General features: G+C 43.3%; 1 protein-coding gene across 1 annotated transcript in view; it reads right to left on the reverse strand.

Annotated features, from left to right (window-relative positions):
- The window catches only part of ABCC4 (ATP binding cassette subfamily C member 4), a 247642-nt gene that overhangs the window by 109979 nt on the left and 113081 nt on the right, over positions 1–24582 (reverse strand). The window contains exons 16-19 of the mRNA XM_059377795.1: positions 24229–24369; positions 23791–23828; positions 23125–23219; positions 21185–21331 (exon numbers count right to left, since the gene is read on the reverse strand). Of these exons, the coding sequence (XP_059233778.1) occupies positions 21185–21331; positions 23125–23219; positions 23791–23828; positions 24229–24369 (421 nt within the window). The remainder of the gene's footprint in view (positions 1–21184; positions 21332–23124; positions 23220–23790; positions 23829–24228; positions 24370–24582) is intronic.

Raw genomic sequence — 24582 nt, forward strand, 5'->3', positions numbered from 1 at the left:
CAAATAAATAAATAAAATCTTTAAAAAAAAAAGATTTTATTTATTTATTTGACAGAGAGAAATTACAAGTACACTGAGAGGCAGGCAGAGAGAGAGAGAGAGAAGGAAGCAGGCTCCCTGCTGAGCAGAGAGCCCGATGCGGGACTCGATCCCAGGACCCTGAGATCATGACCTGAGCGGAAGGCAGCGGCTTAACCCAATGAGCCACCCAGGTGCCCCTAAATAAATAAAATCTTAAAAAAAAAAAAAATACCCTACTAGTTTTCAGGATTGAAAGATTTTTAAACATTAGATCACAAAAGTAGCTTCTATTTTAGTTAAATAATCAACCTGTGTTTTAGAATACATTTTGCCGGGGCTCCTGGGTGGCTCAGTGGGTTAAGGCTTCTGCCTTCGGCTCAGGTCATGATCCCGGGGTCCTGGGATGGAGCCCTGCATCAGGCTCTCTGCTCAGCAGGGAGCCTTCTTCCCACCCACCCCCGCCCTGCCTGCCTCTCTGTCTACTTGCGATCTCTGTCAAATAAAATTAAAAAAAAAAAAAAAAGAAAGAAAGAAATACATTCTGCCAAAATCGAAAACGATGGATTTTTAGATGTTGGTATATCATGGGGCGCCTGGCTGGCTCAGTCAGTCGAACGAGCAACTCCTGATCTTGGGGTTGTGAGTTCGAGGCCGATGTCAGGTGTAGGCTACTTCAGAACAAAATCTTTAAATATATATGGACAAGTATATGTCAGCATATTGTGATTTTTCAGATGCAATTTAGTGCAAAATTCATTAAGTGGAAAAATGATTCTCTGATTTTATAGTAAGGCTTTTCTTATTGAAAAAGGAGAGCTCTAATTAAAAAACAAAAAAGGCTGGATAACCATGGTTTAGGCAGACGGTAGCATTTCTGAGGGTACAGCCAGCAAGAATTGGCAGCATCGGGAGTCTGAGCCAAGTTCTATTATTAAAGTCACTGATTATAAGGCCGATTCCTCAGAGGAGAGAGCCAGCCCCTAACCGAAGGCAAAAGGTTCCTCTCCAAATACACTAACTTGGAGAAGACAGAGAATTCTATAGGCCTCCGAGCTAAATTCACCTACCCTGAGTGAAAGTCCTTCCGACTGTCAAACCTCAGGGTGGTCGATATGCCAGGGAGAAAAGAAAGGATGGAAAATCACACACCCGGAGATGCAATGAGTCACGGGGAGTGCCCAGGAGTAAGGCTGCCAGGTGCCTGACCTGCGAACACCTCCCCAGGTCAGCACCATCCGACAGCAGAACTACATGAGACTACTGCAGAAAGGGCTCCTGAGGTAGGACGGAAAGCACCACATACTTCTGGAAAGACGAAACTGAGAGCTGGGCCAGGGGTGAGCAACAGGAGGGTCGGGGTTCGACTCGGCATGGTTGGCTCTGCAGAGAACACCGCAGGCATCACTCAGGACTGGCATGAACGTGGGCAAGACCTTCCTTCCAAAGCGGTCCTTCACACACCCACCCACCCTGCCCTCCCCCGACTCCTGCCCCCCCCAGAGAAGAAGCAAGGAACCAGCCTGCTGGTTAACCAAAGATTCGATAAACCAAATCCATGATCCTTGAAACATTCAGGTAAGAATTTTATCAAAGACGGCCATGGGGAGTTTGAGACTTTCCTGCTCAGAGCACAAGAATGCCGCCACACGGTCCCACCTGAGGCTGAGTCTCCATCAGGCCTCGATGGCTCCAGATGCTTCCTCTTTCAGAGACATTAGTCACAGTGGCACTAATGTGTCACCACAAAAGATCGTGCTATTTTCCATGTAGATGGCAGTTAGTACGGACTTCTAAAATCTAGAAAATGAGACCCATGCTTTTAATGGCAGTCTTTAAAAATCCTATAGAACAGAATTAACACTATTCGAAGAAAAAGGAGAGCAGTAATTTACTCCCATGTTTTAGAGGAAGAACAGAAACTTCAGCAATAAGATGGGGAGACACAAGAGCCCAGAGGCATCCCAGAGAGCGGACTGGAATTCCCGGGCTGGAGGAGGGCCGCAGGCAAACAATCCCATGCTCAGCGGAGGAGAGAGGAAGCGCCCCCAGTTTGGACGGGTTCTTCACCTGGTTCTTCAGGCCCGGTCTGAAACATTCCTCCAAACATGATGTGGCTGGTAACCACTCTGACTCAGTTCTTTTAATATAAATCATTCTAGGGACTGGCCCAAAGTGCTGGGAAGAGTTCATAAGACACAGGTCTTTGATCTTTGTGGCTTTGCCATGTATGTTTTTAAAATTTCTGGAATGCACCCAGGGAGGCAAACTGCTTGACAGAAAACACTATAAATATCCGAATAAATAAATACATACAAACATCTGGAACCCTGATTAAGCACTATAGTTTTCTTCTTTTGCTTTTTTCAAGGACGGGGGTGGGGGGCGGGCAGAGGACAACCACCCCTGAACGGCATTTTTATTTTTATGAAAAAATGTCCTACTCTTTCCTCGTGATAAACCCCCTTTGACACGAAGACAATGTGTAAAAAGCCGCCATCTGTAAGTCCGGAGGAAAAGGGAGCTGATGGTGTCCTGTAGTTACCTCCCCACAAAGACACCACATAAAGGCCATTCTAGAACCAAGACGTTACTGCAACTCACTTTTTAAATAACCCATGGTCGAGGAGTATCTGTGATGTGGGAGTCATTAGTTCTATGACAAAAATAACTGGACGACAGGTTAACCTGTTCTGGAGCAAACTCCGCGCACAAGGACCGACCCTCAGTCATCACCCAAGTGTTTCCTGCTCACACATAGAGCAGAAAAAGTTAGTTTCTGCCTTTTAATGAGGCACGATGAACAGTAATTAACGGTGAGAAGACACGTTATACTCAACACGATCAAATTAAAACCCCCAAGAAATCAAACTGGCCACAGACCCTGTGCTTCAAGTGTGAACCAGGACTCAGATAGTAATAGAAATGGCGGCATGTTAAAATACCTTCGAGAAAAATCCTGGGAGTATCTTGTCCTACGCCGTCATGAGGTCCCCTGATGAGACAGAGCTTTGGCAAGCACAGAAAGGCAAGAAGGCATCTGACCAGGAGAAACACTTCTCATAGCTCTAGAAAGGGGGTTAAAAAACTCCACACACACTGCTTGATCCCCCGCTGGCCTGGGGCTGCTGGGCCCCGCCATCACTCCTGCCCACGCTCACTGCACACCAGCCAGGAGGGCCCGGGTCACCCCCAGCACCCCCACCTCGCATTCCCACGTCTGGATGACTCCAACTCCCTCTCTAGCCGGTTCCTCCAGAGACGCCACACACCAGCCCCTCCTCAAAGCTGCTCAGGCCTCCTCAGACACCCACACGGTCCCCGGGGCCCCCTTCTCCGCTATGCAGACCACAGCCATGCTAACATGGCGACTAACGCGGTATCTAGCAGAAGACACACAGGGTTTGGGGATGCTGTGCTCAATCTATGATTCAGGGCTCAGTAAGTGTTTCTCCACAGACGGACGGAAGGGTAAGCGCGTGTGCTCAGAAAGCCGCCTCTTCAGCATTTGCCTTGTTGGGAAACGAGAGAGACTGTGACTGTGAGAACGGAGGCCAACGCTGAGACAAGCAGGCATCGTGTCCAGTGGAACGATGGAAGGGGCCTCCAAGGGCCAGCTGCCCATAAACGGTGGGGGCGGGGGGAATAACCACTGGTCAAATTCAAGACAAGAAAGATGGTTCAAGCTTGTTCCTGTGGCAGCTGCAGCCCAGGAACTTGGCCCCGGCACAAAAGCATGAGGGCAAACTGTGGGGGGGGGGTTGGGGTAGTCAGGAAACCTTCCAGCTCCCGGGGCCCCCCACCAGGCCTGGCGGGGGCAGCGAGCTCCATGAAACAACTCGCCCATTCGGACAGTTTTAGTGCCTCCACCTTGAGGCAGGCCCCACCTACAGAAACGGTCTATACCCAACAGATAAAAGAACTCATCGGGTTCTGCAATCTAAACCCCTTCTTTGCAGCTTCCAGATATTTAACGGGCCAGCATCATCCCGAATTGCATTTCCCCCCTCACTGTATACCCACACAACTCCCCATCGTGGTAGCTGCTTGAGAGGAAAAGGTTTCTGCGCCGAGTGGCTGACAGGTTAATCACATCGATACCAACCCACGCTTCCCTAAGTGTCATGGCGCCCCCTGGTAAGAGGCTGGCAGCAAGCCAGAGGGAGAAGTTTTCATGGACTTCAGGCTGACCTCCGGGCCTCTAGCACCCATTCTGATCTGTTCTGTGACCCGCCACTGGATTCTGATTCTGAGTGTTTCCTCAACTATCTCCCCACCCCCACTTCTCCTGGCTCCACTCAAAAAGCCCCACTTCCTCAGCCCTGCCTCAGGTTCTGCCTCCCAAGTGTCTCCTTAGCAGGACGTTAACTGCTAGAACTCTAACACACCATCACTAGACCAGCACGGTCCCACCAGCCTGCCTCATGGACACACCCACTCCTTTCGATATTTTCCCAGCTTTGGGTTGGGATGGTATTTGTTCTCCAGGCTCCCTTGGAGGACAGACCCGTCCATGGATCTTCCACAGCCTCTAGATGAGAAGCACCACAGACCGTCTAATGGTCTAATATAGACTGCCCATGGGATATGCCTGGTGTATAAAACCCAATATGGAATTAAAATGTCTCTCCTGCACAGGTAAGCAAAATGAACAGCAAACCGTCTCAGTAATCCAGGCTACCAAAGGCTGCACCAGGATGTTGTCCCTGAAGGACCAATATGCCTTTCTCTTTGTGGACAGTTTAAAAAGATGCATATCGAATAATGGCCTTTCACACATTCGTTAAACATCCAGGAACTAAGGAGAGTAGAAATTTCTATCTAAGGGGGAAAGGCTGGACAGAGGGTTTGAAATCTCTAAGGAAATCATTTAACTTTGAAGAAAAAAATCAGAAATTCTCCACGGGCAGGATCTGGTGTCTGCCCATTGTACCTGGTAAAACCCAGCTAAAACAATTGCAGAATATTCTCGGCCTGCCGTTTATGGATTTCCATGGCTAATTTCTGCATGCTACTTCTTCTCCCCTTTTCCCTCCAAATGCACATTCTGCCCACCATTCCCATCCCTCTCGGGTTACGTGTGCTATTGTAACCTACACGAACAAATATTCATCTCCTAAGAGCTATACGGCACAAGTTTTTCATGCATATTAGGGGAAAATCAGGCTTCTGCAAGACATCAAAGTCCTTTCAGACCATGACCTTACGGTGTTCTTACCAGCATTCGACACTCGCCTGCATTAAATAACACCTGTATAGGCTTGTAACGAAGAAAACTCACTGCTGGATCCCAGTCTCTCCGACGGGCACCCACTCCACAGGCTGCAGACAGAAAGGCAAGTGGCTCATCGCTGAAAGGTTTCCTTCTAGCTGAACAGAGCCACTAGTCACAAATCTGAAATTGCTAGTATTTTCATCAGAAAGGAAGAAGAGAGCTTTAATTCACCAAGACGCTACGACGTGGAGGCAGCAGGCGGCTCAAGGCTGAACGGGTCGAGCCGTCGAACGCGTGAGAAGTCATCGAGACAGGAATGGAGGAGAGCCCAGGGGAGCAATTTTCTTTCCTCGGATCAAAACACAGTGTTCCTTACCCTCGGACTTCCCAGGTCAGTTTGCTTTTCACCTAGGTCTCTCACTTTGTCTCTCGAGCATTTTGTCTGGATCCGTGCTTTATCAGCCAGTTGCTTTTGCCTGGCATGCGTCCTCAAAACTCCACAACAGAAACAAGAAGGTACAAAAGTTGAAGAATGCCAGACGCCTCCAGAAATGCAAAATGAAGACAGAACACAGGATACCATGACTATAAAGCCCCATATTACCATCTCTCCTGACGAAACTGCCTATTTATACAGGGTGCTGATGGGGGCGGGGGGGGTTCTAATGACATTTTTTATATGTTTGAGCCAGTATTTGAAAAGAACCTTACAGGGCCAGGAGTAAAGAGACCACAACCTTGTGTTACTTGAACCCAAGCAAGGTGAAGCTGGTCCAATCGGCCCAGGGAGCCAGCCTCGCCCACAACAGCAAATGGTGCTTTAATGCAGGATACCTATTCCCGCATTTCTGAGTTTTTCAAAAAACTATCAAAACATAAAGGACACTGGAAACAGGTTCTCCCAGAAGAAGAGGAAATAGTGATGCATCAACATTATACACCCAAGTTGACGACAACGATAAAAATCTGAAAGATGGATAAAATTAGGATTAGATCCTGTCCTTACACTATTTGAAATAAAGCGAATGAGCACCCTTAAAGTATCTCACTATAAAACACTGACCTGGTGATGTGGTAAGATTTCCTAGACACTATTTTCCTGCGAATTTCCAAATATCACTTAACTTCGGTGGAGAACAACTAAGAAAGCAAAACTCTACGTTATTGAGAAAGATTTAAGACAGAGGCAGCAAAACACAATGAAGAATTTTTTTTGTCTTTCTCGTTACCATGATTTGTGAATGGAGGAGCTTAAGTATCTAAAAAGCGATCTACAGACCAAAGCCTGAATGAATCAATAAAATGTATCTGTAAGTAGGATTCACAGGAGTTGATACATCCGGGGCTCCAGGCTGTTAACCTAAGTTCTAAGCCCACCACGACAAGTGTGGTACTGCACCACAAAGCTTAGCAGGACGGTTTGTCTGAAAATATCCAACAGGAGAATTTATCCAGTCTTCTATTACACCCCACACCCCCATGCTTCTTTTTATCTATAGGACCACTGGATAGGATTCCTACAATATCGAAGACATTTTGCTCTGGTTCTCTCTGTAGGAAACTTCCCAGAACTCCATTCTATCCACCCCATGAACCAATACCTCCAACCATATTATTCCCCCATTCAAAGTCAAGATGAGCCCTACTAAACACTGAACTGCATTTCCAACACAGCCTACGTAAAGGTACTTCTGTCTTCGTGACTGCACACGTTTTGGAATGGTGAGCAGTACTCCTAATATGATAGGATTTAAGAACTACTACTCTTTCTCTCTGAGTCCTTTTTAAGTTATTTTAAAAAGCTCATACCAAATGCTGTGTTGTTTTCACTCCCCTTTGAGGACCCGAATGGCAAGGAAGGGCCTACTACAATCCCATGATCCCAAGCTGTGTCTTATAAAACCAAATACTATAAATGTCAGAGCTAACATTTTCCTAAAACATGATCAGCTTTAAAATTAGCAAAACGTGAAGGTGTGACAGAAATGAAGCGGACTGTCGTGGAAATATCTGCACTCCCATTTCATTACAGCCTTATTCTCAACAAAGTCTACAAACAACCTAAGCGTTCCTCAAAGGGTGAATGTATGATGATGTCTCACACACACACACACACACACACACACACACGCACACAAGCACTACCCACCTTACTACTACTCAGAACAGAAGGAAATCGTGCATTTGCAACCACATTCACGGACCTTGAGGACATCCCGCTAAGTGAGATAAGCCAGACAGAGAAAGACAAACACTGTGTGACATCTCTTAGATGTGGAATCTGAAAACACTGAACTCATACAAGCAGGGAGTAAAATGGTAGGTGGGGGGGGGGGGGGCCCGGGGGGGGGGCACGATCTAGGCGTTCACACTTGTAAGTCCTAGAGATCTAATACACAGGACGGTGATTACAGACAACAAAAGGGTATTATAAACAGTAAACCTGCTCAGAGACTAGACCTTAATTGTTTATGACACAAGAATAACCATGTGACATAATAGTGGGGTTGGCTAACACCACCACACCAATCACACTGCAATATAAATATATCGACTAGATGTACGCTGTATGCCTTAAACTCAGGCATTGTTGTATGCCAGACGGGTCACGAAAACAGACAAACAAATAAACAAAACCATCATAAAGTCATGAGAAGGTACTAGTTGAAACTCTCTAAAAAATGCAGAGCCGTGAGAAGGGGTTAAAGTGATCATCTGGTTTTCAGAAACAGTCACTTTCCGAACATCCACCCCCTCCTCCCCCACCTTGGGACTAATTCACTTCCAAATGCTAAATCCCCCTGAAAATGGATAAAAGCAAGAAAGAGCGTAAAAAAAGCTGAATCAACAGAATGAGGAAGGTAAAGACCGCAAATTTTGAAGTATTTCTTACTCTTGTATTTATACACACACACACACACAGACACACACACACACCCTGACTGCAAATACAACGATTGCATACACCTCATAACATGTGTATTACGTGCTGGACTGTCCAGGACATGCAAATTTTCTGAAATTTTAAAAATATTTCTGATCAGCTTGATGTCCACATCCATTTCACAGGAACTAATACGCAAGACAATTTCACCTTGACCTGGAGAGTACCATTATTGTGTAAAAATATTATAATGCATAGGGAATGGATGACACGGCTTCAGAAAATGCCCACGGAGAATTCAGAACACAGTCTCTGGTTCTCTTATGCAAAATTCCCAGCACACTGGTGTATGGAGATGTTTAATAAATATTTAGTTATAATCTGTATGCAGATTATAATCTGTGGGCTGATTAATCATTTGGAGCGATCACCTGCTTAATTTTCAATTACAGGCATCGGAACTCTCCATTCCCACATAATAACCAGTGAGGACAATAACAACAGGAGTGAACAAGGAGGCGAGGACGAACGCACATCTGCTACGTACAAGCTCTCGAGGCTGAAGAGAGTGTGGACTTCTCGGTGCCTTGTTGCTTCTGAAGATGAAACGAGACAATGGAAGTGACGGGATTTTGAGAGGCTGAAACTGTCAAATAAATTTACGATGTTGCTATAAAATGCCAACACATAGGGAAGTGTTCCAGAGGTAGCCTACTTCGGGCTGATCCTCAATTTGATAAGCCACGGGGTAATAAACGCCAACACACAACACCTCTTCCGTGGAAAGGAGGCTCATAAAAACCCTCTGAGTCTTGACAACCCTGTTGTGCTTGTCCATGCCATCAAACTGTTTCTAAGTGACTTCTGCAAGACCACAGAACCATGGACTTTCGGAGTCAAGGGCCCTCTCAGACATTATGAGGCTGAATAAAGATGAAGACTCAGAACTAGTTAGGCGCTTGCCGCCTAACCACTAACAGAACTAACTACAGACAGGTGTTCAACCGGTTAAGTCTTCTATCTTCACTTGGGTCTCTGCACCCAAACCATGCATCTCTTCACATGCCTCAATGCTATTAAAGTCAGCCAGTAAATTACAGCATTTAAATGGTCAGTTTATTAATGCTAATTGGACAGTATATATAGAAGAGCTGTATTTGTTCTGCGGGCTTATGATTCCTTTAAATGTTTTAAAAATATAATCTACAGTTCATAAGAACGACCCCCGGAATCTCATTTTCTTCCCCAGCTGCTTTAACCATATTGTGAGCAAGAAGTTTTGAGGTATCAGAATGTCCATCTGATAGAAATGCAGAAGGACTGCCTGGAATTAACTGGAGTGAACAAACCACAAAATGTCTCTAAAAACATCCCATGAATAAAATTTGAAGGCTTGACAATCTAAAACTGCCTTAGGTCAACTTTAACTTTCAGTTGTGAAATTTGTCATTTTTCATGCTTTTTGAAAAAGGTGAATACATAGAAGTTCTACATTTTGACCCGTTAGAGCATTTTCAAAAATAGTAAGTTCTGCTATTCCCAAAAAGTATATGCACTTCCCTGGAAAGATTCCCATGTTCCATTTAAATAGAACTTATTTTATAAATTTCAAACTGTCTTTCCTTAATTATACAATAGACTTCTGTAATAAACTTCAGCCATATCATTTTTAAACAAAAAGTAAACCAGATGTTTGGTACTTATATGCAAAATTGAGCTCTCATTGTGAAACCAAATTAAATTAAAATGAACTCTGGAATGAAGCTAAGCCCCCAGTGAAAAACAACAAACACACACACACACACACAAAAAAAAATTAAAAAAAAAAAAAAGATGTTGTTTTGTGGCTTGTTTGGTGATTTACCTGTTTTTCCTTGCATCTGAGAAAACACACACCCCATTCCCCATCCCCACTGTTTTGTCAAAATTAGCAGATGCATTTGGATTTTGTTTTTTAAAAAAAGGCAAAAAAAAAAAAAAAAAGCCACCTCTAAAATGTCAACATGTCAAACAGTCCAAAGTTAATCGACGTCAGCTATATGATAGGCATCGTTTCCAATCCTTTACATATATTAAATCTCTTAATTCTCACATTAAAAAAGTTTGGGTCTACCACCCTCTTACCATCCCCACTGTAAAGACAGAGTTGAAGCAGAAAGAGGTGAAGTCATGCAGCCAAGGTTTGTTGGTGGCAGAGCTAAGATTCATATTCAGGGAGGCTGCCTCCAAAGTCTTTACCACGGAGCCCAAATTATACTCTGGCTCAAAACCACTATTGGGAAAGACAAGAGAACTGTTCAAATGGGTGTCGTTAAAAATGAAAGGTCACTCTATTTGCTGGTTGATTTTCAAATGTTAAGTTTCACATCTCTTTAATAGAATCTAACAATATGAACCTTATTCTGGTGTGACGCTCTAACTAAAAGTCTCTCTCTCTCTCTCTCACACACACACACACACACACACGCCACCCCAACCTTCGCCAGTGCTACTTAAGACAACTGTGCTTCGGTCAAAAGGACCTTGATGTAGGGACATAAGAATTCAGGGAAGAGAAAAGATGGGCTATTTAAAAAAAAAAAAAAAAAAAAACATGTTTATTCAAATGTAGAGGATACTCATTCTGCCACCTAAAATGTCACACCCTCCTCTGATCTAGGGAAGATTTAGTTAACGTTGATAGAGTAAGAACAAAGACAAGACGGCATACCTTGTGTGAAAGAAGACACGAGTGGTCAGAACATTTGGCATCAAGGATTAAAGCTTCTTGATTCAATTTTTAGAATTTCCTAACGTATGATGAATCTCTTCACCTGGGCTAAAGACTTGACAATTCGTTAATAAACAGCAGCTTATCTGATGGTACGATAAATCACTGTCTGGATGACACAGGTGTTGCCTTTTAAAAGTACTCTGGCTATTTTTGTCAACAACTATTTATTTAATCTTGAAGTCAAGGAAGAAGAACAATTTTCTAGTAACACTGATGACTCATCATCTTGAAATGTGCGTTTATTTTCCTTTCCTACACGGGACTATGTCAAGACCGACGTTTAGAAGTTAGCACCCTAACGAATACTTCCGTCCACCGCAGAGCTTACAGGTGCAACTCCTTCAACTACATCTGACTCCTGTTCGTTTTTATGCTACGAGGGAGAATAGAGAGAAGATTAATATCAGCATGAGATATAATTTCAAGCTATTTCTGCCATTCTATTCTCCAAAAAGCTAAAATAATGAATTTATAGTTCCCCCAAAGGAAATAAATTTAATGAGCCCCGGTCATTCTGACACTAACAGAAAGAGGAAAAATTCTACAAGAAAGGACTATATACAAAAACGCCACCACTTCCTTCTTCATCTACTTTTAAATATTTAACGGTAACAAAAAAAGTTAATCCATGATTCTTACATCTCAAAGCACCGCTGTGATCTAGACATATGGAATTATATGTGTGAGAATATATATGTCAGGATAAATCCACAAACACTGCAAGATCCTTTCGCATACTTCATGCATAACAAAACTAGGTGCTCACTACATTGTACGCCCGAAACAAACATTAACACTGTGTAAACCACACCGGAATTAAAAATTTGTTTTTAAATTTTAATGTTTTTCTTACCACTCTCGAAACTTTTCATACTTTCTGACTACATGCCTCAAACTAAGAATACTTCCAGAAACCTCCACTTAAAATTTAGAGACCAATCAAAATCATTAACCAGTTATTGATTTCAATATCCTAAAAATCAGGGACGTAAGCTGAAAATCAACCAGAGCAGACACACTGGTTTCTACTGATGTATAAACAACGCCTGCTCTAGAGTATTCTTTCTACCAACAGCCGACCTGGAGGCAGGATGTTCCCACCACGAGAGCACAACTGTATTTGGAATAACGTCTGGATAAAGATTTTTAAACACATAACAAGTCTAAAATAGACTTTCCAGGTGTTCAAGAGGTTGAAACATTTCCCCATGTGATACAATCTATTAAAATGCAAATGCAAAAAAGAAATGAAAGGAAAATATTTCCAGAACAGAGAACTTGATTTTCTGATAGCTTTCCACTTAACCACAGTGTTTTAATAAACTTCCATTCAAAGTGTTCTTTGAAGCCTGTTGCCTTTTTTTTTTTTCTAGATGTTAAAGCGTTTCCACCTAAAGGAGGGGGAAATTTCTGAAAGGTTGATCCTGGTTACTAAGAATGAAAAGAACAGCGGGCAGATCATGGATGGATTTCATGACAATATTGTCAGGGAGAAAGCTGCCATTGCTTATGCTCTATCATCTGGCAAAGCAACTGTAACACACTTTGGGGTGCCTGGGTGTCTCAGTCTGTTAACCCTCTGCCTTTGGCTCAGGTCATGATCCCAAGTTCCTAGGATTGAGTCCTGCATCAGGCTCCCTGCTCAGCAGGGAGTCTGCTTCTCCCGCTCCCTCTGCTTCTGCCCCTGCTTGTTCTCTCTCTCTCTCTCTCTCTCTTTCTGTAAAATAAAGATTTAAAAAAAAAAAAAAAAAGCATCAGTAAGCAGGTTCTAAAAGCCCAGGAGAAGTATGTATGGATACTTATTCAAGGCTAACTTGCTTCTTTCTCATGCACTTTCCAGAGATGAGCTCTAAGCACCTAGATGGTTCCTGATGGGTCAGGAGAGTATTGGAGTAGCATCAAAAGTCTGGTTAAAAGCCAGGCGGGGTTTGCTGTAAGCTTAGAGGTTATTATCTTAAGTCAATCACTTACTTTTGTTTCCTAAATTCCCCCCCCTCTCTCCAACTGGTGTGATTTTTCATTTTGAAACAATTGGTCTTGAAGTTCCAGGAAAACAGTTTTGGAAATTTTATGAACTCAAGGCCAACGACTTAGGTAATTGATTATGAAAAAGAAATATACCACAGGGCCAGGTGTGTAAGTGTGTCTTGTGTGTACATGTGAATTAAGATTATCTGGCCTACAAGTGTATTCAGTCTTGGAATTGGTATCTTCCCTACATGGAATCATCAAATACTGACACTGGATAGCATTTTTGGTTGGGTGAGGGCGGCAGGGAGTTGGTTGTTTTAGAAATCATCCATTGTCTGCAAATATTTAAGTTTGCAAATGCCTTTAAAAATAGGAACTTTTTGTTCCAATGCTTGGGACCACAACTTACACCCAGGAGAGGACTAGGAAATGCTTGAGGAGTGAAAAACACTTCCCTCTTTTCACCTGTGAAACCCGAGGCAGAAAAGTGACGGGCACAGCTACCCCAAAGCTACGTTTCAACAGAATGGGGTCTTCCCCACATCAAAACCTGCATCTCAACTCCCTACTCATAGTTCAAAATGTCTACTGAGGTTTTAAGATGCATGAAGTAAAACTATCAGGTACCAAATATTGAAGCGCCTACATCTGTCTTCAGTGCACAGCCAAACCCCCAGGAAATACATTAGGTGTTTGGCAATATCATTTCCTGGACTGGTAGATAACAGGAGAAGCTGGAACCTTTGTACGGTGCCTTCCATGAACCACACAACGAACCATGTATATAGGTCTTCTCTTCGGGCCATCACATACCAGAAACACGGTCCACCATAAATAATCTATTACAAATTCTACTTTAGAAAATAAATAGGGAAGTGTTCAATTTAATGTCAACACCGAGTGTCAAGACAAAAAGGCTCTAATTCTATTTCGACACTCTATAGTTGCATTGTTCTCAAAGGGCGTGGCACAGGGAGATGCAAATTCACTCCTGAAACCACCCCTTCTATCCCAACTTCTTCTATGCAGCCAACAAATACTAATCGGCTACAAAGTGTCCAATCCTGCGTTCAGAGGCTTTTGCAATAACATAATAGATGGGCTCTATGAGGACTGTGGCCCCAAGGCTAAGAGAAGAGACAGGCAGTCAACATGTAATTACCTAAATTACAATTTAACCATAATTGGGACAAGTACTATAAAGATGTGATTTCAAACAACCAAATTTTAAAACTTTATGTGAAATATAATGTCACAGGTTCGTTGCTGTAAATGTCTGGGTTTTTTTCTTTCTTTCTTTCTTTCTTTTTTTCCATTTTCTTCACATCAAAATAAATGATAATGTTTAAAGGAAGGGAGCTCCTGGGTTAAAGCCTCCACCTTCGGCTCTGGTCATGATCATGATCCTGGGGTCCTGGGATCAAGCCCTGCAAGCTCTGCTCATCAGGGAGCCTGCTCCCCAGCCCCCGCCTGCTTCTCTGCCTACTTGTGATCTCTGTCAAATAAATAAATAAAATCTTTAAAAAATAAATAAATAAAAATTAAAAAATAAAGGAAAGGGGCCAGGGAGCAAATGATGAGAAGATGAAGATTTCCGTTATAAAATGAAAATCAAAGTTCAGTAGAGCTACAAAGTCAAACTGTGGACAGGGACAACTGACCGTAGACCAAAACCATATAGAATTTCGATCCCGCAAATTTCCATCCACTCACACCACATGTCAGAGCACGGTGCTTTTATATATATTTATCGATATTTATTTGGGTTGAAACCAGCCCAGAAATACTACTCCAAATTCTCTTGAATGGTTGCACAAAAGTGATAAACTATGTCGTAAAGATACTTTGATGTGTTTTCTGTCACAAAGAACTACAACGTTGAAGTAATCATCGGCCTATGATTTTGGGGGGTTGGTTAAATAATAGTATTTGAATTACTTTAAATCACACACTCCAGAGGGTAATGCCAGAGCACTAAGCACACTAACACGAGAAACTGGAATACACTAGTGAGGTCCTGAGTACCAAAATCTGCCTAGCTCCAAACTGGCTGAACACTGAGGCAACACAAACACAAAACTAATGAAAACAGGGGAGTTTGGGGAGTCTTACGATCATAGCTACAAATATTAGAGTGAAGTGAAGAACTTCTATATTATGATACATATGTCACTTAATGGGGACTCTCCTGGGAAATAAAAGAACACAAGTAAAATAACATACTTAACAAATTCCTGAGATATTACGGGATTCCCACTTTGAACAAGGCACAGGTTTCCCAAATCTTATCTTTCTGCCATTTTATTGGACAACCACAAACAGTGCTTTCTCTGTTGCTAAGCTGTCAGTATTTCCATGTACAATGATTGTGGAGGGGGAAAAAAAAAAAACAGGACTAAAGACTACATTCTAATAGATTAAAAATATATATCAAAATGGTGCAATATTTACCAACTCTGGACAAGAGCTATAATAATCATCTTTACAGAGATTACTGACAAAATAACAATAGTAATCAAATATATGTAACTATGTAACTATTTAAACCCCTAACAAAGGCTTTTATGATACTATTAGCAGTAAACAAGCAACTCCCATAAAATATGACTTAATATCACCCTGATAAAGAGTTTAAGTACATATAACTATTGTTATGTGAAAAAACATTATTTTTAATATGTGACAAGCCGACAGGATTTAATTACCACACCTACTTCAAAACTATTAGCTGTTTCATTCAAACCTGAAAAAACAATATTTATACGGCTATTGAGAATCATTATGATTGATGCAATCTTTTGTGTCATTCCCTTTAGAGTCACTTGCATTTGTTATTATTAACAAGGAAAAAAAGAAAAGGGAAATGTGTGTTTCTGTTTTGCAACAAAGCCTTTCAGATGATGACTAACTTCTTCCTTTGAACACGAAAAGCCTCTTTAACTAATGTACATATAAATATGTTCTTTACAATGTGCACAAGCAAGGAAGGGGGGGCAGGGGCAAGCCTGTAGGACTTAAGCCAGAATTAAAAGCAACCTAGGCAAGATGAGTACAAGAAAGCTGTCAGGATAGATGTTATTCTTACTCTCAATTTCTTCCAGCTCATCTGCTCTCAAGGAAGAAAAACCATAGTTTCTTTTAGCCATATCCACAACAGATCTCACTTGAAAGGAAACACAGCCAGTGATCTGGCATGAATGGGCACATTACCAATTTTCCGGCATCACTACTGAATATTTATGTCGGTGACGAATGATGACACCGGTGAAATATTTTAACACGAAGCCTTGCCTTGTAAATCGTCTCAATGCTGTGTCAAAACAACACCTACCATAAATCAGAGGTTTTAGGACCAGTATTTCTTGTTCTAACATGCTACCTGCTCAGCAGAATCACTTGTGTGAACAGGCATAGATTAATGTGTGCTAAGCACAGCCATCTTCCCTCCTAACTTATAGAGCTATAATTTAACAGGCCTATTATCGTCAAGGTAATTTTGACAGTGCTGAAATATTATACTTGTTAAAAATATGCATTTAGCACTAACTCCAGTGGCCATTTGAACAGAATAAACAGAGAGGTATCCCTACAATTATCTTGCTTCTCCACTGATGACTCTTTTTCGAGCAAGGCAGCACAATGTTGACAAGTGATTTTATAAAGACTCCGGCAAGACAGTTCTTCTGATAGGACAAGAACCTTGCCACGCGGCTCTCGGGTCACTTTTCACTTCTCCTCGAGATATTTAGTAGCAGCTTGTAGTGGATGCTAAAGTGTCCCTTTCCAGGTTCAAGAAACAGAACAATGGTTCAACCCTCCACCACTCACCTCCCCCCAACGCTCAACTCCTATCCATGCATACCCCCAAATTCAGGATAGCTCAGATTTGTGAAGGCATCTCCAGAGGCTCATTTCCAACCCAAATTAGAAATCTTAATCCTTTGGGTAATTCAAGACTTTGGATTAGGAGGAGACACAAATAGGTCTCTCACAATTCACGGTCCATACATTTCCTGGGCACAAGCACCTTCCACCAGGAGAATTAAAGTGAGAGAAGAAGAAATTACTCTATTTTTTTTCCTTTTATATTACTTTAGCCCTAACTTAATCTGTAAGGGAAGGGGATATATGTGTGCGCTCTTCTTAGGCTGGAGACCTAAATAAGAGAACTCACACACCGCTGTAAAAAAATCAGTCCTGTGACACAAATGCGCTGGCCACAGCCCAGTGTTAACTTTGCACTTCCCCGAGAGAATAAACAAACACCAACATTACAGCGGCTCCCTTTCTTAAAGCCAAATTAACAAACGGGATGCAAACAAACAAATATTTATCTGGAATCCATTACGGTTGATGCACTCAGCCAAGTATTGTCGCCGTTTCCAGGCACGAAGAAACAGGACAACTGTCCATCTCGTCTCCAAAATGAAGGGTGAAACTCTAGAGACTGGGTAGGAATAGGACATCTCTACGGACTCTGCTGGCATGGAAGGAAACTGAAGAAACTGGTCCTAGTTCTCCCTAAACTCATGTCATACGAGCGACCATAGTCTTACCCTTAGGAATTAAAATATATCCAGTCAAGATGTCAGCGGCTGCCTATTCCAGTTACGAGGCGAGAAGGTGTCAGTTAAGAAATCCAAGCGACCCTGTTAGAAATGTCGGATATTCTGGGACAACACTGTAATTCATCCATCATTATGTCTCAAACATAAGGACCTACAACAATGGCTTTAAAATTCTGTATCAACAGTTACAAAATACAGACTCAAGCCATAAAAAAATGGAATTTCTAAGTTTTAAATTTAAAAAGATAAAAATCAAATAGATAAAATAAAATATAAATAAAACAGGTTTTTGCAATAAAGTGCCCAGATTATATCCCTGAAATACCGTAGATCATGCTGCCCTCTTGTGCCAGACATAAAAAATAAAACAAACTCAGGCCGACCAAGGAAAACATGGTTTACACTGCATACAGGAATTCTCTCTTAATGTCTGAATGATCCTCCTTTTGACCTGGGATTTGTGTTACCTGTGTCTTAGATCTGACAGAACAGAGATGGAGGAAGACAGAAGTTGATCAGGGAAGAGACAGGTGCAGCCCACAGCACGGGGACACAGATCACATCCACAAAGCCACACCTCAACTCCAGGTGCAAGCAGAAAGTGCTGGAAATGCTGGGACAGCTGAGAACGCGCAGCTCTTTCATAAACAAACACAACAACATTACCAAAATCCACAGAGGAGGAAACGGTTGTTTAAAAAAAAAAAAAAGGGAAGAGAAAAAGAAGAAAACTGGCTTTTGCCCTTCTGAGAAGATATACTAGCTGACTCAAATTTTACCCAAACAGCTTAAGATCGATTGGTTTATGAAAAATCAGTGGGTAATAAGATAGTGCATTACAGAAGCAAATAAGGTATATAAACTTCATGCGAGCACATATAGGTTCAAAATGGAGAGAAACTGGCCGTGGAGGTTGAAGAGATGGAATCTTGTCAAAAATTAGAGCTCTGAAGGGGCGCCTGGGTGGCTCAGTGGGTGAAGCCTCTGCCTTCAGCCCAGGTCATGATCCCAGGGTCCTGGGATAGAGCCCCGCATCGGGCTCTCTGCTCAGTGGGGAGCCTGCTTCCCCCTCTCTCTCTGCCTCCATCTCTGCCTGTCTCTCTGCCTACTTGTGATCTCTGTCTGTCAAATAAATAAAAAATCTTTAAAAAAAAATCATATAAAAAAAATTTAGAGCTCTGAAGTGGTGAGTTTGAAGGATCTCCCACTGATGAACACAATGGGAGCGATAATGAGAAGGGAGACAGCACATCTCGGGTGGGAGCACCCGTGAACAAAGGGAAAAAGACATTTCCACAGTCTGGATCAGGGTCACTGAGAATATTCCAGAACAGGTGGAACTGAAAGTGACCCTGGAAGGCAACTCTAGCAGGACACCTGCAAATCCAGGCGAGGCTATGGTGTCGGCAGCCCGTCACCACTCCCAGTCTCGCTGGCTGAAAACTACCCCCGGGGGAAAGTCCTTCCTATACCTTCTCTTTTCCAAACTCCAGGACACTCTCAAGACCATGAGATGGACTGACTTCTTCCTGAGAGGGTGCTCTGAATGACAAAGTACTGAGAAGAAAACGAGGTGCTTCCTGATCTCTCCAAGCTGCTCAGAGGACACTCTGTAACTCGGGGGTGGGGGGGTAGGGGGACCCACGACATCACACGAGCACTTGTAACCATTTCACGTGGATACTTAAAGGAACTTAACAATTGAGCCCCGCCACCCCCTCAACTCTAGAGGAGAATTATTTTTTAATATTATATAACCATTAAAGCACATACCATCAATGATGTCTACTACGAACCATAATTCAAGCCTTTGGCTTGTTCTTCCCCTTAGGTTAAAAACTACAAAAATTGGGATCCTGGGTGGCTCAGTGGGTTGAGCCACTGCCTTCGGCTCAGGTCATGATCTCAGGGTCCCTGGGATTGAGCCCCGCATCAGGCTCTCTGCTCAGCAGGGAGCCTGCTTCCTCCTCTCTCTCTGCCTGCCTCGGCCTACTTGCGCTCTGTCGAATGAATAAATAAAATCTTTAAAAAAAAAAAAAAAAAAAAAAACCTACAAAAATTTTAACCCTATGGTAAAGTCTACCACTTAAGATATTTTTAATTAAAAAAAATTTTTTTTTACTCTACCACCAAAAAGAATAAATAATTCAGGGTCCCTTAACGTTCTGGGCCAACGAGACCTATCTTTGGAGTCTTTCCTTGGGCTTCTGTTTTCTCGAAGGAATGAGGACCGGCTAACAGATGGGGGAGGGGGGAGGTGGGCAAGGTTAAGAGTGGTGTGCCACTCTAAGATGAGCGACCCTGAAGATTGAGGCTCGGTCCCAAATCCTTGAATAATATATAAATCAGCATGAGGAAAAGCCTGCAGGTCTTGAACGGGAAGAGCCCAGTTAACCATGGCCATGAGAATTCAGAGGCTGTCATAAGAGAGATGCAGCCCCACTTAACCGCTCCAAACTTTATGACTGTAGCTCTCAAAGTAACTGGCAAAGTGGAGCGGCCTCCTGGTGTCCAATTCGTAAGTCCCTGTCTGACGGCAGCCACAACAAGACTGCTCTCTCTTGGGGGCCTGTGCGGGTCATGGTGTCTGTGCTCTGCGAGGGGCCCGGACTAAACAAACATGCGGAATGAACCGCATAGAATGCTTTCCTGGAACAGTCTTATTTAACCCTCATGACAGCCTCGTGAAGCACGAAGGTCAGCTCAGAAATTGCAACCCACCACTTCGTCACTGTAGCTAAGATACCATAGGCACTGACTCTCCGAGGTGCGTGAATGTACTGATCTGCTTTATTCCCACAATATCTTTTTTCTTTAAGATTTTATTTATTTGTAAGATAGAGAGAGTGCACACACGCAAGCAGGGGGAGCGGCAGGCAGGGGGAGCGGCAGGCAGAGGGAGAAGCAGGCTCCCCACCGAGCAGGGAGCCCGACGTGGGACTCGATCCCAGGACCCCAGGATCAAGACCTGAGCCGAAGGCAGGTGCTTAACCAACTGAGTCACCCAGGCGTCCCTTAGTCCCACGGTATCTTGCTAAGGGAGTGTAAGTACACAGCATCCCCATTTCACAGGTAAGAACGCCAAGGCACAGAGAAATTAAGTAACTAGCACGTGAGGATGAACAGAACCACAACCAGCTCTTAGAGTTAGTAGCTGGCACCAAGTCTGAACCCATGCAGCTGGATCCACAGTCCCCACTGATCACTGCAACATTCCGCTTTGAGATTCGCCCACCCAGCAGCATCGACACGCTTCGGCCGGATCACACAGCTACTGAACAGCCAGCCCACCTCCCTGCCTGGACAAGCCCTGTCAACTGTCCCCTGCAGAAACAAAGCCGCGCTGGGCCTGAACAGAGGGAACACGTGTGGAGGGACTGACTCTTCACAGGAAGCCAGGTCAGGAGGCTGCCTTCAGAAGCAAGACAAGTCAAGGGCCTCGGGCTGGAGGGTCAACTACTAAGGCACTTCCGGGTGCGCTCATGTCAAGGACCTCACTGCTGCCGATCTATGTGCAAAGTGAACGCTCATTTGTTTTCCACAAACACTGGAACAGAAGCTTCTAGGCCCCCCATAGTCAGATTTTGTCTGACAGGAAGCAAACCGTCAGAAGAGCTTTCTGTAGAAAAGGAATCAACACACAAAGCCATTTCTTCCAAGCCTCTCCTCGGTTTCCAGATGCTGAAATGTGGCCAGACACTAACTGTGTCAACAAGGCAGACTGACTGAGGAACTTGGGTAGACGTCTGACTTACCTATTGGGTTTCTATCAAAGAACAACACCGGAGCTCTCAGAATGGACTCGAACATTTTGTTGTGCAGAGTCTGCGAAGAATGAACGAGAACGTAGAATACCAAAAGAGATCTCGCTATGCCGAAAAGGACGGTAGCCACCGTTAAACCTGAAAGAAAGAAACATCGCTCAGAGAACATCTCCTTTCTTCAGCAATGCCAAAGCACGTCTGGCAGTTTAGAAAGATATTGAGTATTTTATTCCATAAAACACCATGGATTCTGTAAGAGTTCAATGCATTTGTAAGATACGTTCGTAAAGAACATAATTTCTTTCTCACTCATTAAAGTGAAACTATATGTAAGAAAAAAAATTGTGTAAACCACAATTTCAGGCTAGGCTTTCCTAATTCAATTACAAGTTCTATTAAAAACTCAGAAGGAAGAGAGAGAATTATAAAAACTAGTCGATCTGCCCTTCTCCACATTTCGAGTTTTACTATTTACACGTATCATAATCTAAAACTGCGGTACGTTCGGACGCCGGCATGTGAATTAACAGGAAACGCGGCAAATGATGTCCCATCTCTTTGTAGCAAATACCCAGGTGGTTTCTACAGAATATGAAAATACCATATTAAGTGACAAGTAGAAAATCTCTCAACTGAACCGCAAGAAAATACAAATTCTGGGTTCGTGTGAAATCGTCTCAGTGAGTAATAATCTCTCCCGCCAAGTGTTTTATACAAAAACAAGAGGCATCTTTAAATGAACAAAATCATTTAAATTATGGATTTTATTACGGACACAAATGAGTACCTATCCCCTGAACTCCCAACGCTAAACAGACGGCGGTCATTTTTGAGAAAAATACCCCATCAAGTGCACTTTTCCCCTTCAGCGGACACCTCACTGTTGTTTACACTCTCAGAGCTGCTCAAATGCCTCAACTCTGTCCACAGATGTTCTCCCCGTTTTCCCGGGCACCCCCCACCCCCCAGCGCCCAGCGTCCATCCCACTTGAATGTGCAGTAAACCGTTCCTTCCTCCCTCCGGGCCCCTCGTGCCTCACCAACGTGGAAGGTAAACTGCTCATGTGTTCAGGGTTTCTTAGCGAGTGCTCAACGAAATAAATACCAAATTTCAGTGAGTAGGTTTTCACAAAGATCACTCGCTCTATCTTTGCAGAAAGCTTGTACGAGCGTTTCCGGTGAGAATATTTAAAATTTTAGATGAGGCTTTTCATTAAAAAGTATGTGATGCCACCTATATTCTAAGCACTCTTGTGAAAACAGAGTGCTGTGTTAATATTAGTCTGGCAAGCCAAATGTTAAATTAATCACACAGTTGGGGACGCGATAACATTGTGATCTCAAGGTAAGAAAGAGAAGGAATCCTAATTCCCAGACACAGGATTTTTCCCTGCTTAGCTTCTCTCTTAAGTAATTAGTGAAGCCCAAGAGAAGAGCAGTGTGGGGTTGGGAGCTTTGCATACCTGCGAGGGAATAATGCTTTTATGTGGGGGAACCTTGCTGCCAGAGGATTTCATCCAAGTTCAATAAAAGCCAGGGGTTTATTCAGACAGAATTGGAACAATCCGAACCACAGGGTGGGGATCCGTTTCTAATCCCCTTGCCCATCCAAATAATGATATAAGATTTAGCTAAAGCAACCCATTAGAATAGACAATAGCCACAAATTTCCAGTGGCTGATTTTCTGAATGCTCAATCCTGGTTTGACTTCCAAAATCCAGTACAGAGCAAATTAAGAGTCTTCATTCAACCTCTTTCTTCTAGTAGATTTTAAAAATAATTATTCTAATTAATTCACAGAGTAAATGCGACTCAGACTCTTAATCTGTTAAGACATTACTGAATTACTCCTGGAAGCCCTAGTTACTCACACAGGCTCATTGTAAGCACCTCAGACTCCCGGATAATAAACCGAATGATTAAACTTTACCTGAATAAATTCCTAAGTACCAGGCAAGATCGACCTTCTCAGTGACATTTTCTGTTCCATTTACCGTGACATTCAGGGCACTTTGTTCATTTGCCCTGTGGGAAACAGGGGGAAAAAAAAATATTCAACTAGAGATGGAATTCAGATAAGTACAAAAAGAAACCAAAAAAGTTAGCCTGAATTTGGGGGACATGATTTATGCTAGAAAAGCGTGCCTTGCCCCGGTTACATCTACCTTATAAAAATCTAACTTTCAGGGGCGCCTGGGTGGCTCAGTCATTAAGCCTTTGCCTTCGGCTCAGGTCATGATCCCAGGGTCCTGGGATTGAGCCCTACTTCGGTCTCCCTGGTCTGCGGGAAGCCTGCTTCTCCCTCTCCCACTCCCCCCGCTTGTGTTCCCTCTCTCACTGTGTATCTCTCTGTCAAATAAATGCATAAAAGCTTTACAAAAAAAAAAAAAAAAAAAACTTTCAGTTCTCAAAACTGTCTGAGGATCCTTCATGGGGAGGGCCATAGTCCACCAGCAAGAACTTTAGCTTTCTTTCTCTTTGGGGAATCTAAGGGAGGATCAGGATAGGACGCTCAATGAGCCCACTTCTGCCCAGCTCTGTGGGAAGGAGGCTGCCTGACTTTGTGGCCCCGAGCAGGAGACTGGAAGCAACTCACCAGTAGGAGAGCCACCAGTCCTGAAGAACGTAGGTGACCTAGAACAGGGAGGCAAAAAGATGACGCCACTTAGCACCTCAACACTCTCCCTCACCCAAAGGGACCGTCAAAAGGCCCTGGAAAACAGACACGGTTCTTCCAGCTCTGGTCTACGCCAAGCCCAACACCCCAAGGAACACAGCAAGTGAGTGCACGTTACATTTTAAAATCTTTAAAATTTAAAATTTAAAATCTTTAAAAAACATTCTTTTTTTTAAAACCCCTAGAAGCTTTCTGCCATGTCCACTATCACCAGGAAAAGTCAGTTACTCTGTCCCCCAAGATACCACATTTCAAGGCAAATCCAAGTGGACTGCAAAATAGAGTAATGAGAGTAAATATAGAGAGCGTAAGTGGGACCAGGCTGAGGCCACAAACAAAATAAATGCCTGCGTTTACCTGAGCTACGACGTTTAACAGAATGAGGAACACAATGACCAGCCAGTGAGCGCCGGCCGCTAGGTAATTCTTGTAGGCCTTAAAACCGACTTTTCCCTCTGAACGACTCTCCTCGGATACAGCAGCCGGTATGTTCTCGTTCTGAGAACGGAAAGGGAGGGATAAAAGGCAGTAAGAGAAAAAATTTTGTATAATGTACCCCCAAACTTCAGAAGCTCCACAGTGCGCCCCGTTGGCAAAGCCAGGAGCAGAGTGGCCCGTCTTCCACGCAGCGAGGGACGCCAAATGGGGCACGTCCTCAGGGGAAGGGTGTACAAGGATCTCACCAAACTATATGCAGTCATGGTGGGACCC

Source organism: Mustela nigripes, chromosome 15, assembly GCF_022355385.1.
Source record: "Mustela nigripes isolate SB6536 chromosome 15, MUSNIG.SB6536, whole genome shotgun sequence".
Lineage (NCBI taxonomy): Eukaryota > Metazoa > Chordata > Mammalia > Carnivora > Mustelidae > Mustela > Mustela nigripes.